This window comes from Solanum verrucosum, unplaced genomic scaffold, assembly GCF_900185275.1.
Source record: "Solanum verrucosum unplaced genomic scaffold, falcon-dt-bn FXZP01000268.1, whole genome shotgun sequence".
Classification (NCBI taxonomy): Eukaryota; Viridiplantae; Streptophyta; class Magnoliopsida; order Solanales; family Solanaceae; genus Solanum; species Solanum verrucosum.
In genome coordinates, this window is record NW_026019957.1 from 5,065,145 (window position 1) to 5,078,864 (window position 13,720).

At 31.8% G+C, this 13,720-nt stretch overlaps 1 protein-coding gene across 1 annotated transcript; it reads right to left on the bottom strand.

Annotated features, from left to right (window-relative positions):
- Positions 1-4,535: 4,535 nt before the first annotated feature.
- LOC125814606 (cellulose synthase-like protein G2) lies at positions 4,536-13,643 on the bottom strand. The gene is made up of 6 exons (XM_049494071.1): positions 12,999-13,643; positions 8,409-8,558; positions 7,276-7,401; positions 6,050-6,490; positions 5,519-5,866; positions 4,536-5,124 (listed from the first exon to the last, which is right to left on the bottom strand). The coding sequence occupies exons 1-6, from the start codon at positions 13,569-13,571 to the stop codon at positions 4,576-4,578; spliced, it is 2,187 nt and encodes a 728-aa protein (XP_049350028.1). The 5' UTR covers positions 13,572-13,643; the 3' UTR covers positions 4,536-4,575.
- Positions 13,644-13,720: the final 77 nt, after the last annotated feature.

Sequence of the window (13,720 nt, forward strand, 5' to 3'; positions counted from 1 at the left end):
CAATATAAAGCAGCCATGTGGCATTGTAAATTGAAGTCTTTATTTTAAAATAAAGACCCATCTTCCCCAAAATTAATTCAACACCATTGACAGTCATTGATGCTTGCTACAGTGCCACGGCGAGTAAGGACTGCAATATCTCTCTAACTTTGATTCACTTTCACAAAATGAGTACTACATTAATCCATCAACAACCTTCGAATTTTTGACTTTTCAATAAAACCCATTTTCAAAATATATAAATCACTACAAAATTCACTTACAATGTAAAATAAACTCTTTTTCAAAGAATTTTCAAATAACTAACCTATGAGCCTTCACTTCTTCGTTCCGACACCACTATTCAACAAATTTCAACCAGCAATGTTACCAACTAGCTTCGCCTCATGAAGTTTCTTAGGGTTTTGATCAGTCGAAGAGAGAGACGAGGGTAGGTGAAAGTGAAATGGGTTGGAAGTTTCTTAGGATTTGGGTTATAAGTTAAAAAATGAATGGGTTAGGATAAAATCCGGCCTTTGTTAAATGGGTTGGAGGTGTGGCACACGCTCTTGGATTGAGAGCACTGATGGTGAAAAAATGATGTATTTATTGTGTTTTTGGATGGTTTCGTGGGGTAATAGGACCCCGCAAACTTAAGGTGTCTACTTAAAAATAAGATATAAGTTCCATGGGGTAACTATGTATTTCCTCTAATATAAAATATAAAATAGACTTTTGCAAATTTTTAGAATAATAAAAATAAAAATAAAAAGAAATTAAAATAATAGAAGTAAAAAAATTAAAACAAAAAAATAAAAATAGAAATAAAAAAAAATGAAAAAGTAATCAGGTGGTAATTACACCATGTAATTACCAGCAATTCACAGCCTCTGCCTGTGAATTGTAGAGTGTAATTACCCCTGCCAATTACACCAATTACCTACTTACCAAGTAATTACATGTCCTTCCAAACAGGACAAGACAGTGTAATTACACCAAATCCAATTACTAGGGTGTCCTTCCAAACATGCCCTTAATAATCTAAAGGTAAGTAAATAGTTAATCAAATTAACCTCTTAAATCATGGTTAAATCATGGTTCAGCGAAAGTATTGTTAAAATTTATTTATTTCCCATGTTGACAACATGTATATAGAAGAGAATCTTACTCAATCACTGCTCCGTTTTCTCTATCCGGCGATAAAAATTAAAATAATTTTAAATTTCATTGTGTAAATCTACAAATGTAATCAATTTCCACCCCTAAATCCAGCCTCTTTCAAATTAAATGTTGCATTTTTTTCATATTATTTAGTAACTCTCCCCAGATTTCTTCATATATCCAACTTCTTCTTCTTCTTCTTTGTGTTTGAAATATAAAAAGTAAACAAACAAAAAGGTTAAAGGGGTTCAACATTTACTAAACATACATAAAAGTAATTTTAATCATGTATAAACGGTGTAATTTTCTTCCCATGTTCATAACGATATCATTCCTGTTTTTTTAGTTAAGCAAGAAAACAAATTATGTAATAAATATGTTCATAATTATCATGTTCCCTGTTTTTTTTCAAATAGCAAAAATGAAAAAACTGAACAACATTATTATTGAGCAACAAATTTGTACTGCAATTGTTGATATTAGGCAATATACATAGAAAATCTTTTTCCCAGCAAAAGAAAATCCTGCACCAAAATTTTCGGATCTGTGTAATTAGCAGAAAATTTTCAGCGGCATTCTCAGATTCATTTACTATCTTGAGAAATTGATAGTAAGCCAAAAAAGTTTTAGTAAACTTAACCATGGTTTAAGAGGTTATTTTGATCACATTATTTTTGACCTTTAGATCATTATGGGACAGATGTCAGTAGATGAAAGCTCCACTGGACAAACTGGATACTATGTTTTTTTAAACACATTCTTCTTCTAATAATAAAAAAGGTTATTCTTAAATAATATTTTTTTATTATTAATTTTTAAAAATCTTTAACTAATAAAAAAGTATAAAATAATCTTTTTGTTAATGTATTTTATCAATTAAAATAAAATAACCACATGTATTTATCGATAATATAGGTTATAACACAATAGTTTATCATTAATATTTCATTTAGATTAACAATAACAAAAATTCTTAATAAAATTAAAAAATATTTTTATTTCTTAATGTGAGGCCTATATATTACCAATTAAAATACTATATACATTATTTTATTTTAATTGATAAGATGAGATTAAGAAGAAGAAAAAAAATACTTCCCACTTTTTTATTATTTAAAAGGACTTGGAAAAAAACAAGAAAATATTTTAGAAATATATGTGTTAAAAATAATGATATGTTTATTAGGAAAAACAAATACATTTTTTACCTAATTAAATATAATAGGGACATCTTTAAGCTAAACTATTAACCATAAAAGCATATTTGGACAAACTATCAATGAATTTTTTTTTCCAATTGTTTTGATTTTTTTTTAGGAAACAAGAGTTGTTGCGTGCAATCTACTGAATGTTTTTAATTTAACAAAAACATTGTAGTCTTTTTAAAATATTTCTCTTGTAATAGGAGATTTCCTACGCTAATCAATTTAGGCATTATTTATTTGTATTTAGTGGAGGTGTGAATTTGAATAAATTAAATTTTAGATTATTAAAATATATTTATTTATATTAAATTTTAATATTTATTTGATTTGAATAAGTTTTAATGATTAAGATCTTGAACAAGTTTTAATATCATTAAAAGGTGTTTGTATAGATAATTTTTTTCACCATCACTACTATTGTCAAACATCATTCCTATTGCCAACCCCCAATCACCGTTACCATCACAATCACCACTAACAGCTATCACTATTACTACTACTGTCGCTATCACACATATCACCTCCAACAGTATAATTATATCTATTATTGCCACAATTTGTTGTCATCTCAACAACCTTCACAACCATTAAAGCATGCAATCCTACTACCAATCATCTCCACTATCATAACAAGCAACTTCGTCTATTAATGATATCTCTTAACTGATATTAGGATATATCTTGATTGATCTTCAATTTCTTAGTATCTCATTAGTGATTTAGTTTCTATTATGATTAGGAAAAGATCATAATACTTTATTAGTTGATTCTTTCCATATTTGTTGTTTACTCTCTTATATAAATACACATACATATTAACAAAATGAACACTTCTCTCCAACAGTAAATTAAAATTTATATGGTATCCCACATTTTTTCTTTGCATTTTGTTCTTCCGCTACCAATAACAACGGTCTCAACCAATTCCTCCGTTGAGAACACCTTTGCCACACATTCTTCTGTAGTTGTACCAAATTCTCCCACAATTCTCACCATTAATATCAACGGTGTTGCTTAGACACCTCTAAAACTCAACAATACAAATTATCAGTCATGGAAATACCCGTGGGAAACCATCCTCATTGCATATGATTTTCTCCACTTTATCGAACAACCACCAAATTCAACGACCACACCTTTTTATTAACGACAAGACCATTTCGTTTGAAGTGTCATTGTTGCCTTTCTATCTTTTGATATTGTTCCCTTTGTCATTAATGCTAAATCTTCATGTGCTCTTTGGCAAAATCTGGCAGCAAGCTATGCGAAACCATCACGTCCTCGTACAATGAGTCTTGGAGAGTTTTTAAGCAACATGCAAAAAGGGTAACCTCTCTATTACTTCACAGCTGCAGAAATTCAAACAATTCAGCAGTAATTCAAGAAAATTCAATTCAAATTTCAACGGATGAGCTCTTCCTTCATGCTCTACGTGCCTAAGAAACTCCAGTGACATTTGAAGAGCTTCATAAGAAGCTCCTTGATTTTGAGTAGAATCTCATTCGCTCATCTTCCTTTACAACAAATTTTGTTGCCAAACCATCGCCTCACAACAATCGGTCTCAACCCAATCATGCTTCGCGTCTAGGAAATAACTCGAAGCCTATAGATAGACCTGCTGCTAACAAGTCCGGTGCTCAACTGCCTGGTCAAAACACCCACATGAATCTTCCTCGTGTTACTTGTCAGCTTTGTGATAAGCTTGGTCATCACGTGAACTAGCTTTTGGGATTGATCTAGACATAAATGCCGTATCTTTACAAACACACACTCACATATTTTGCAAGTATATTATTCAACAGGTATGTAAGTATATCCTATCAAATACTCAATTTCCCAAAGTAATTTTACCTCAGCCATGGTATGCATTTTGCACAACGTTTGAGAAAGGACAGTTAAACTTAAACATGGGTGATCGTAGTTAAAGTAATTCAAATTTTTTACCAAATTAAGTCATTATTTGAATCAATTTACAAGAATAATAATTGAGGTGTCCTCCAAGTTAGACAACCTCTTTTTTTATCATGTGTACACAAGAATGAGTCTTATTATATATTCTTCATCATGTTTTCGAGGTTAAGGTTTATATCCTCCTTAGTGTACTCATCTTCTTTTTATTATCAACATTGCCTAACCCCCACGGGACCCCACCAACATGGTGGGCTTTTTGATTATTATAATTTTAAAGAAAACTAAATTTGTTGACATTATTTTTACAACAAAGGGAATTTCAACTTACAATTAAGGAAAATGCAATGCAGAGCACCCCAGCAAGAACAGAGGAAGTAATGACTATTTTCTTAGGCATTCTACCATGATCAGATCTAAGTAACATTGCCTCGTAAATCGGCAAGCAATTGACAACTGCAAATCCGGCAATGAATAGTTGGATGAATAATTCGTCTAAACTTTCCATCCTAAAGATTACTGTCATGATTCCTTTGACAAATGCTATCAGATTGATGATCGATACTGTTGCTAATGGCACAAACATAGGTGAAGGAATTCCAAATGTGAAGACGCTTTGATCATACATTTTTCTTTCATCCTGCCCTACTACTTTGCTTGTAACGTTGAATCCTTTTGTCGTGATGCCTAACTTTTTTGTTAGGTACTCTATTGAGGCGAAAAGAAAAGGTGACAATGCCTTCACGTACCACATTCTTTGGTCGTTCCACCACCTTTTCGTTGTACCTTTGAACAATATGAACTGTACAAAATCATGTGCATAGGCTCCAAAGAATAGGAAGACATACAAGAAGAACCATGGATCAGAAACCTGTCACAAGTTCCAATGAATGAAATGAGCATATTGAGGAAACTAGGCTAGCGTGTTTGGTCAAGCTTCTGCAAAGTTAAAAGTGCTTATTTTAGAAAGTTACAGTGTTTGTCCATGCTTTAAGGGGAAAAATGAATACTTTCGAGTAGTAGCAAAAGTAGTTTTTGAGAAACTTGATGTAGTTTTTTTCTCAAAAGTACTTTTGGAACCTTGGTCAAACACAACTTACTGTTTTATTTCTAACAAAAGTGTCTTTTCAAACTGATTAGTCAGACACAAACTGTTACGCTCTAAAAGTATTTTTCCAAAAGCACTTCTTACAAACAAGCACTTTCTGAAATAAGCAGATTTCGAAGGTTTGACCAAACAGGCTACGAGAATTCAAATTTTGTACCTTGGGAAAGATGGAAATATTGTTGAGGAGACTTAGTTGTGGAACGGAGGCATATAGAGTGACCGGTATGCACCAAATTGGCCAGAAAACATAATGTATGTAGCAATTTGCCCTCAAAATTCCCAGAGCTTTGGTTCCAAATGTCAATGGACTGTATTTACAGGACAAAACTTCAAGGTGTCCAAAAGCCCATCTTTTAACCTGGCTTAGTACATCTTCTAAATTAATCGGTACTTCACCTAAAAATGCAGGCCTTTCAGTATCGCAAAATATTGAATCCCACCCTTCACAATGCATCATATAACCTGTGTATATGTCTTCTACAAGTGTTCCATACTTGATCCCCACCTGAAAATTCAAACGTACGTTCAATTTTCATTAGAAAAGGTCCACAATAGTCCCTAACATTTGAATTTTTGAACTAAAATAGTTTTTATTCTGTCGTAAGTTGAGTGACCATCTCAGAAATCAACTCAAACAAAATGATGAGAACATACACAATGCATTTTGTTTGTTATTTAGAAAGTTTACCTTGGTACCCCACTCGGTGTTGTTGTACTCGTAGTTGCAGCTAGCAACATGACTAGCTATCTCAACGACTGACACACTGGAGATAGCCATACTTCGAGTATGGCTATCTCCAGAGTGTTCTAGTGATGTAACTGATGATGGGCTACCAAAAAGAGCACGACGATTGAAAAAACAGCCAGTTCCACAGTTATCAGGGCCACCAAGACCATCCAAGCCTGAAGGTGAAATTCGGAATGTACGTACATTATCACCACCATATAAATCATCGTCGTTGAGTCCATGATATCGTTGAGGGAACTGAACATACCCTAATTTAGACCTAATTGAAGGATCACAAAAGTAACAAAGGACGCGCTGAGGCGTTTGAGGATCATTTGAGTACATGTCACAATCAAGAGTCAGAATTATTGGTGCATTTGTCATTGCTTCTGAGACTCTGAGCTGAATGATTGAAGAAAAGCAAAATCAAGATCATAGTACATCAATTTATTATAAGGTGACGCGAAATATGACAACTAATTTGAGACGGTGGTGACTAACAATGCATGTTTTCTTTAAGTGAGTATTCCATCTTGTTCATATTAAGTAAATTGTTGGGGCAGTAGCGAAGTCAGAATTTTCATTAAGAAATTCAAAATCTGAAGAAATAAGCACTTGAACCAGTCGAAAGGGGGCTCGACATCTACTACATATACATGAAAACACTAAATCAAAAATGATTTTTAGTGGCAATTAATTAACGGCAATAACTTAATTGTCACTAAATATGTACTTTTAGCGGCAATTAGTACTCTTTGTATATGTCCTTAAAGCCTTTAGCGACATTGGATCTAATGTCAATTAACTAATGCTGGTAAAAGTTTTAGCACTCTTTGTTAATCTATATATTTATTGCCACTAAAAGGTATTTTTGTTGTAGTGAAAATAATTTTAACCATATAGAAATAGTGTAATTTTCGTCAAAGAAGCTAGTTTAGATGAACCCTTGGTCTCAAGCTAGCTTCTCCCCTGGTTGGGGGTATGATACACTCCTTAAGAAAAATATTTAAATACATAAATTAAAGGCTACTTTTCATTTTTACCCGTTTGATTATTTCCAAACTATTCTCCTAGAAAATATAAAGTAATTAAAAACCTCCTGAAAAATATCTCAACAACTCAAGAACAAACGAGTATCAATTATCACAATGCTACAAATAAAAATGGGCTTTTCCTTTGTTTCTTACCAAAGCATTGAGTGCCCCAGCCTTGAAATGATGAAGTGAGGTTGTGCTTTTCTCTCTAGATACATAAATGAGATTTGGAATTGAGTAACCTTTGATGTCTTTATCTTTGTCACTTTCCAATAATACCTGTTTAAAAGAGTAGCAAAAGTCATAAACAAGATTTTTCTTGTCCCTACTTAAAAAGGACTGGGTCCACCTCATTTAATAGTAAGGTCCACCCCTCTGGACGTACATTATGTTGGATTTTAAAAGGTATGAATAGAAAATGAAAGAATGTGACTTTTATGAAGAATTGTGACATTTACGAAAATTGTGTTACACATTATTGTTATGTTAGCTTGTAAACTATGTGCCAAATTGATCATTAGCTTCCTAAGCACAAATTGCACCTTGTGTTGGTGCATGGTTGGGTGCCACATGATTTGAAACTAAAAAGTTCAATTTTATGTGCATCAACAACAATATATAGTGCCACATAATCTGATACAACAACATATTCAGTGAAATCGCATAATATAAAGTGGGGTTTGAAGAACATAAAGTGTACGCAAGCCTTAATATTATCTCTTTGAGATAGAAAAGATATTTCTAAAGAACCATCGATTCAAGCAAATCAAAACAATAATTATATGAGGAGGGGAGGGGATGACGAGAATGATAATGGGAAAAACATGACAACTAATAGCAAGGTAGTACGAAATATATATGCAAGGAACTGTAATAATAACAACAGTGTGGGATCACTTAAACACAGTTAACCACATATGATATCAAATATGCATCAACAACAATATATAGTGCCACATAATCTCACACAAAGACATATTCAGTGAAGTCTCGTAATATAAAATGAGATTTGGAGAAGATAAAGTGTACGCAAGCCTTATCATTATCCCTTTGAGGTAGTGAATCTATTTCTGAAAGACCATCGATTCAAGCAAATCAAAACAATAATTATACGAAGAGGGGGAGGGGAGGGGAGGGAAGGAGAATGATAGTGGGAAAAACATGACAACTAATAGCAAGTAATTCGAAATATATATATGCAAGGAATCATAATAATAACAAGAAGGTGGAATCACCTAAACACAATAAACCACTTATGATATCAAATACCGAAAAGCCAAAGCAACCTGGATTATAGCAGGATGATCTTTGGGAGTGAATCCTTTGGTCCATTTGCTAAAAGCTTGACGTTGTTGTGGGTCACTAATACACTCATCAACAACCTCACCTCTCTCAGCAACATTCTCTATCCTCATCTTCATGTCCAAGTACAAATTCTACATAATCACATCATGACATAAATTAAAAGTTAGGAACTACATTATAATAATGCATATTACTTAACTTTTTGATATTCATAAGTTACTTGATCCAACTCAGTTGAATTCGTGTACAATATAATATGTAGTTAAATGACATTAGCATGAAATTTTTGTTGTTAAGTTATTAAATTTTATCCGTCACTAATTTCTTATTTTCTAATAATGAATTGCATAATAATTATTTCTACATTAATGTTCAAAGCTTTTATTAAGAACATAATAATTCTTGCATTTTTCATTTAAAAGAAGGGAAAAGGGATAAATATACCCTCGAACAATAAAAAATGATATGTCAATTACTTTAAGGTTGTATATACCCTTACAGTCATTCTTTTGGGTTGTGTATATCCTTGAATCTAACGGATGGACACGTGACACCATCTAAACAATACAGCCATATTTAATTTAATTTTATTCACAATTAAAAAAAAAAATCACCCAACTTCCACCATTTGACCCACCCATGACCCAACCTAAAATATCCTAACCCAATTATAACCCCAAATCACCCAAAAGACACTTCATCATTCTTCCTCACACTAACATTCCAAAGTCCAAATCTTGTTAAGATGATATGAGTTTATAGCTTGTTAGCACGCCGGAATATTCTCAATTTACTATTCAATATTCACCTATTCGGGATGAAAGCTACGTGGAAGAAGAAGCGTACGAGGAGGCTCAAGAGGAAGAGCCAAATTAAAGATAAGAAGAGATCGAAGTAGAACCTCATTCCGAATTCTCAATGGTCTAGCTATGCTTATGCAGGGGCGGACCCACATGGAGGTTTTCGGGTGCTCGAGCACCCATTAACCTCGTATTGAACTATATATAGAAATTAAAACAAAATCGTATAAAATTAAAGATGAGCACACATGCAACAAATGATTCTGTTGGCGTGTTGGTTGAAAGTGGGTGCTCAAGGTTTACATTTTGCTTCTCAGCCCGAGTTCGAATCCCTCTAAACACATTATTTCTACCTTTTCAACTCTTCTCTTTCTACCTTTTAATTTCCAATTACACTTTCCTTTATTTATTTACTTTTGTCCTTGATCTATTTTTCCTTTCACATTGTCCCACTGACTTTTCTTAAATTAAATTTTATACAAAAGTTGCAAAATTCCTTCTCCCTTTTTCAATATATTTTTACTTTAGTTTTTTATTAATTTTTTTCCGCTATCGAATTTAAATATCATTTTTATGATCAGTGTTAAATTTGCGCATTTATATTTTGTGATTGATAGTTAAAGAAGCAATCACGATCTTAGAATCTTGGAGTGGTCACTGCCCATGTCTATTATGCAACTTAATCATGATTTTCCATGTTTATTTACTCTTTCTTTCTCGCCAGTCTAATTAGGGAAAATGAAAAGGGAAGGGAAAAATATTATGTTCTAGAGCCTTCATTTAAGTTCTCCAACTCAAAAGCAAAAAAATCCTCCTTCTCGTTGGTTTGCCTTTTTGGTAATTACAATCGTACGTGAAGATATATTGCTCCTTTTTTTTTTCTTGAACCAATTCAAAGAATTTTGATCGACTATTGATTTTTTTTTATAAAAAAAAACACTCTTCTTGAGGAATATTAGTGCACAATTACGCTCTTTGGTTAATACAAGTTTATATTAAATAGTGAGCACCCATAACTGTAAATCTTGGATCCGCCACTGGCTTATAGTCTTCGTTAGGCTTCTGCTATTTAATTTTTTGTTTGAAAACTTCAATAACATTTGAGTTGTGATTTTGTTCTAATCGTACAAAATTCAAATTTTGGTATCCGATTATGGCTATGAAAAAAAAATGGTGTAGATAGTATTTCTTCGTTTGCCTTATGGTTCAGTTGAATATTGTGTAAAACTAACTGAAGAAAATGAAGATCCAATAAACATCTACAGTTGTCGACGGTGGTCAATTGACTGGGATGGAATTGAAATCTTTGAGGATGGATCACCAGACCGCTCTTTCGAAGCTCTTATACATACTGCGGCAGAAACAGGAAGAATGGTGTCGCTGACGATGGTCGTGGTGGTATTGGAAGGATTGGTTTTGGGTTCCAATTTGATGGATATGCTATGCTGTTGGTTATAATTGGGTCGGGTGTTTTAATGTGGGTTTTTTTAATTAAAGGTAAAATACTAAAATTAAATTAAATTTAGAAAATCATTTGGATAGAGACAAGTGTCCCTCCGTTAGTCCAAAGGGTATATACACCCTAAAATTTAGACGGCAAAGATATCAGTGTCCTAAAAGTATAACGAAGGATATTTAGATATCATTTATAATAGTTCTAGGGTATATTTGTTCTTTTTCCCTTAAAAGAAAATTTGCTTCTCTATTTATGTCTCTATTTATCAAACAAGATACAATAATTTTAACAATTACTTTTAATCTAGTTTCTTCCATATAAGTAGGGATAGTTTGGTAGAGTGTATTAGGAAAAATAATGCATGCATTAGGCTTGTGTATTACTAGTACCTTGTTTGGTACTCCTTTCCAACCTAAGTATAACTAATGCTATCATTAGTTATACACTCTATTGTGTATTAAAATGTGTATTACTAATATCATCGATTTCTAGATATTAATTAGCAATGCAGTGATTTTAATGCATGCATTAGCATGATTAAAAATTCAATTGCCCCTCAAAATCTTTTTTTACATTTTTTTCACCATAATAATGGAGAGTATCTTTGAACGTAAATAATTTTTTTATGCAATGCATGTTATTTTTAATACATCAAATCAAACAATGTGTAAAAATACTCTATGTATAATTAATACAAGTATAACTTATACATGTATCGCTAATGCAACCATTACTTACACATTTTATTTTAAGCAATATTTTTTACACTCTATCAAACGACCCTATAGTGTAAGATTAAAATATACATCAAGTTTCAGACGATGACATAGGAATTGCTCTGATTTAATGTAGCAATCGTGATTGAAAATTACTTTTACATGGGTTTGTTAGTCCATACGTATTTGGTCATGTTTTATTGTGAAATTTTAAAAAAAAAAAAAAATTTCAAAATGAAAAATATCTTTTTGACTTTTTGTGAGTAGTTGTTTTTGACTATTTGTGAGTAATTTTAAATTAAAAAATATCTTTTTATTATTTTTCAAAATTCTTTAAAAATTTGAAATTATGAAAAGATAGGGCCAAATGCCTCCAATTTTGTTTATATTCTAAGCACAATTTATTTCTTATTGATTTTTGTGTCCTTTCTGTATCCTATAAGTGTCGGTTGGCAAAATATTATTTGAAAATGATTGGGGCGTTTTCCTACTTTTCCTTGGCACGTAAAAACATTATATTATAATCCAAGAGAATCTAATGCTATTTTCAATGATGACCTCCAATAGTTTGACTGGTGTTATTATAGTAGGATAGGAGATTTATGAAATAGTTTGATGTAAAGTATAAGATATAAAGTTTTAGGTATAAATTGTAGGATTATTTTATTTTATGTTTGGTTAGAGGCATTAAATAATTTTAGAATTATCTATCATATTATTTATATCTTAGTAATGAATAAGTTATCCTATCTTTATGATAGAATAACTTATTTCAGAATAATTTATTTTAAAATAATTAATTTTGAGATAATTTATTTTCAATCAAACGATTCCAAGTATATAGAATTGAGAAGAAGGTAGAAAATGTAATGTGATAGATTTCGTTTTTCGAAATTCAAGCAGCTTAAGTTTGACCGATAATTTGCTCATGAAATCTTTAAATTTATTAAAATGAAATTTATATATTTATTAACTATGTAAAAAGTACTATAACTCATAATAATTGATAATTCCAAATATTTAAAAAATATATGAAAAATTTACGATCAAAAATAGACTTATTCAAATATCAAAATTCAAAATGTATCACATAATTGACACATAAAGAGAAATATTTTTTATATTTAATAACAATTTAGTTTTACATTTTATCTTCAATGAGACCATATGTATATAGGTTCATAAAATATTTATAATTTGTTAAAATCACAAGTTATCAATATTTCCATTCCAGCATTAAATTTTGTGAAAAGGTCGAACACTTAACGGAATTCTGACCAAAGGAATAATAGGCATGTCTATCTATGGTTATATATTCCTCTATCTAATACTCGTCCACTTTTAATTGTTATAATTTCCTTTTTAGAGTCAAACCATAAAATCTTTTACTAATATTATTACTACAAAAAATTGCAATTTACAATACTTTTTGTATAATATTTTAATATATAAATTTTTTATTTAAAATATTGAATTACTGTAATTTAATTTAACTTTGCAAATTAATTAAATTGAGTTTCGAATATCACAACATTAACGGGAGAAGTAATAAAGATATATATAAGAGTAAAATTAATTAATCATAATGCTTTTAATTACCTCAATAATCTGAAATTGAGAAGTTATAGTATGGTTTCGCCGGAAATACTCCTCCGGACACCTCTGCTCGATCTTATTTTCCCGGCAATAAGGCACCCAATTCTGTGCAAATTCCGCCGCTTCCATTAGAGCAAACAAAATGAGCTTCGATCCTCCGTCATCCGATACGTAAACCGAAAGTTTCTCCATCGGATAATCATAAGCCAAAACAGATAAAACCGTGTTAACAGTAGTCAACGGCGGCTCCTTGAACGGATCCGCCGTACATATGAATATATCAATTGCCAGATAATCGTTATTGTCCACCCATTGTTTGAGGTTTCCAGGGAACTGTTGACGAGTAACTGGGTTCATGAAGAATGATTGTGATGTGAACCACATGAATGCCAGAATGAAATCGGATATCAACATGAAAATCGACAGACGGCCGCGCGGGGGAACTGCGGTTAATGTGAGCAAGTGGTGGTAGAACAAAGCTATAATGGCAAATCCGTATAGAGAGACAAATATTCGGTTGAGCAATTTGCGTTCATGCATTATTTTCAAAGAGTGAAGAGAGGAAGATTCTTCCATTTTTCTTATTCGAAGAAAATAGAAACTTCACACTCTGTAATTATTAGTTGAGAAACTGGGAAAACAGCATCGGCAGGCAAATTAGATTTGCAGTGGGAAAAAACAGCAGACATACATATATAAAAGGCGCACAGCATTACTTTAAAATG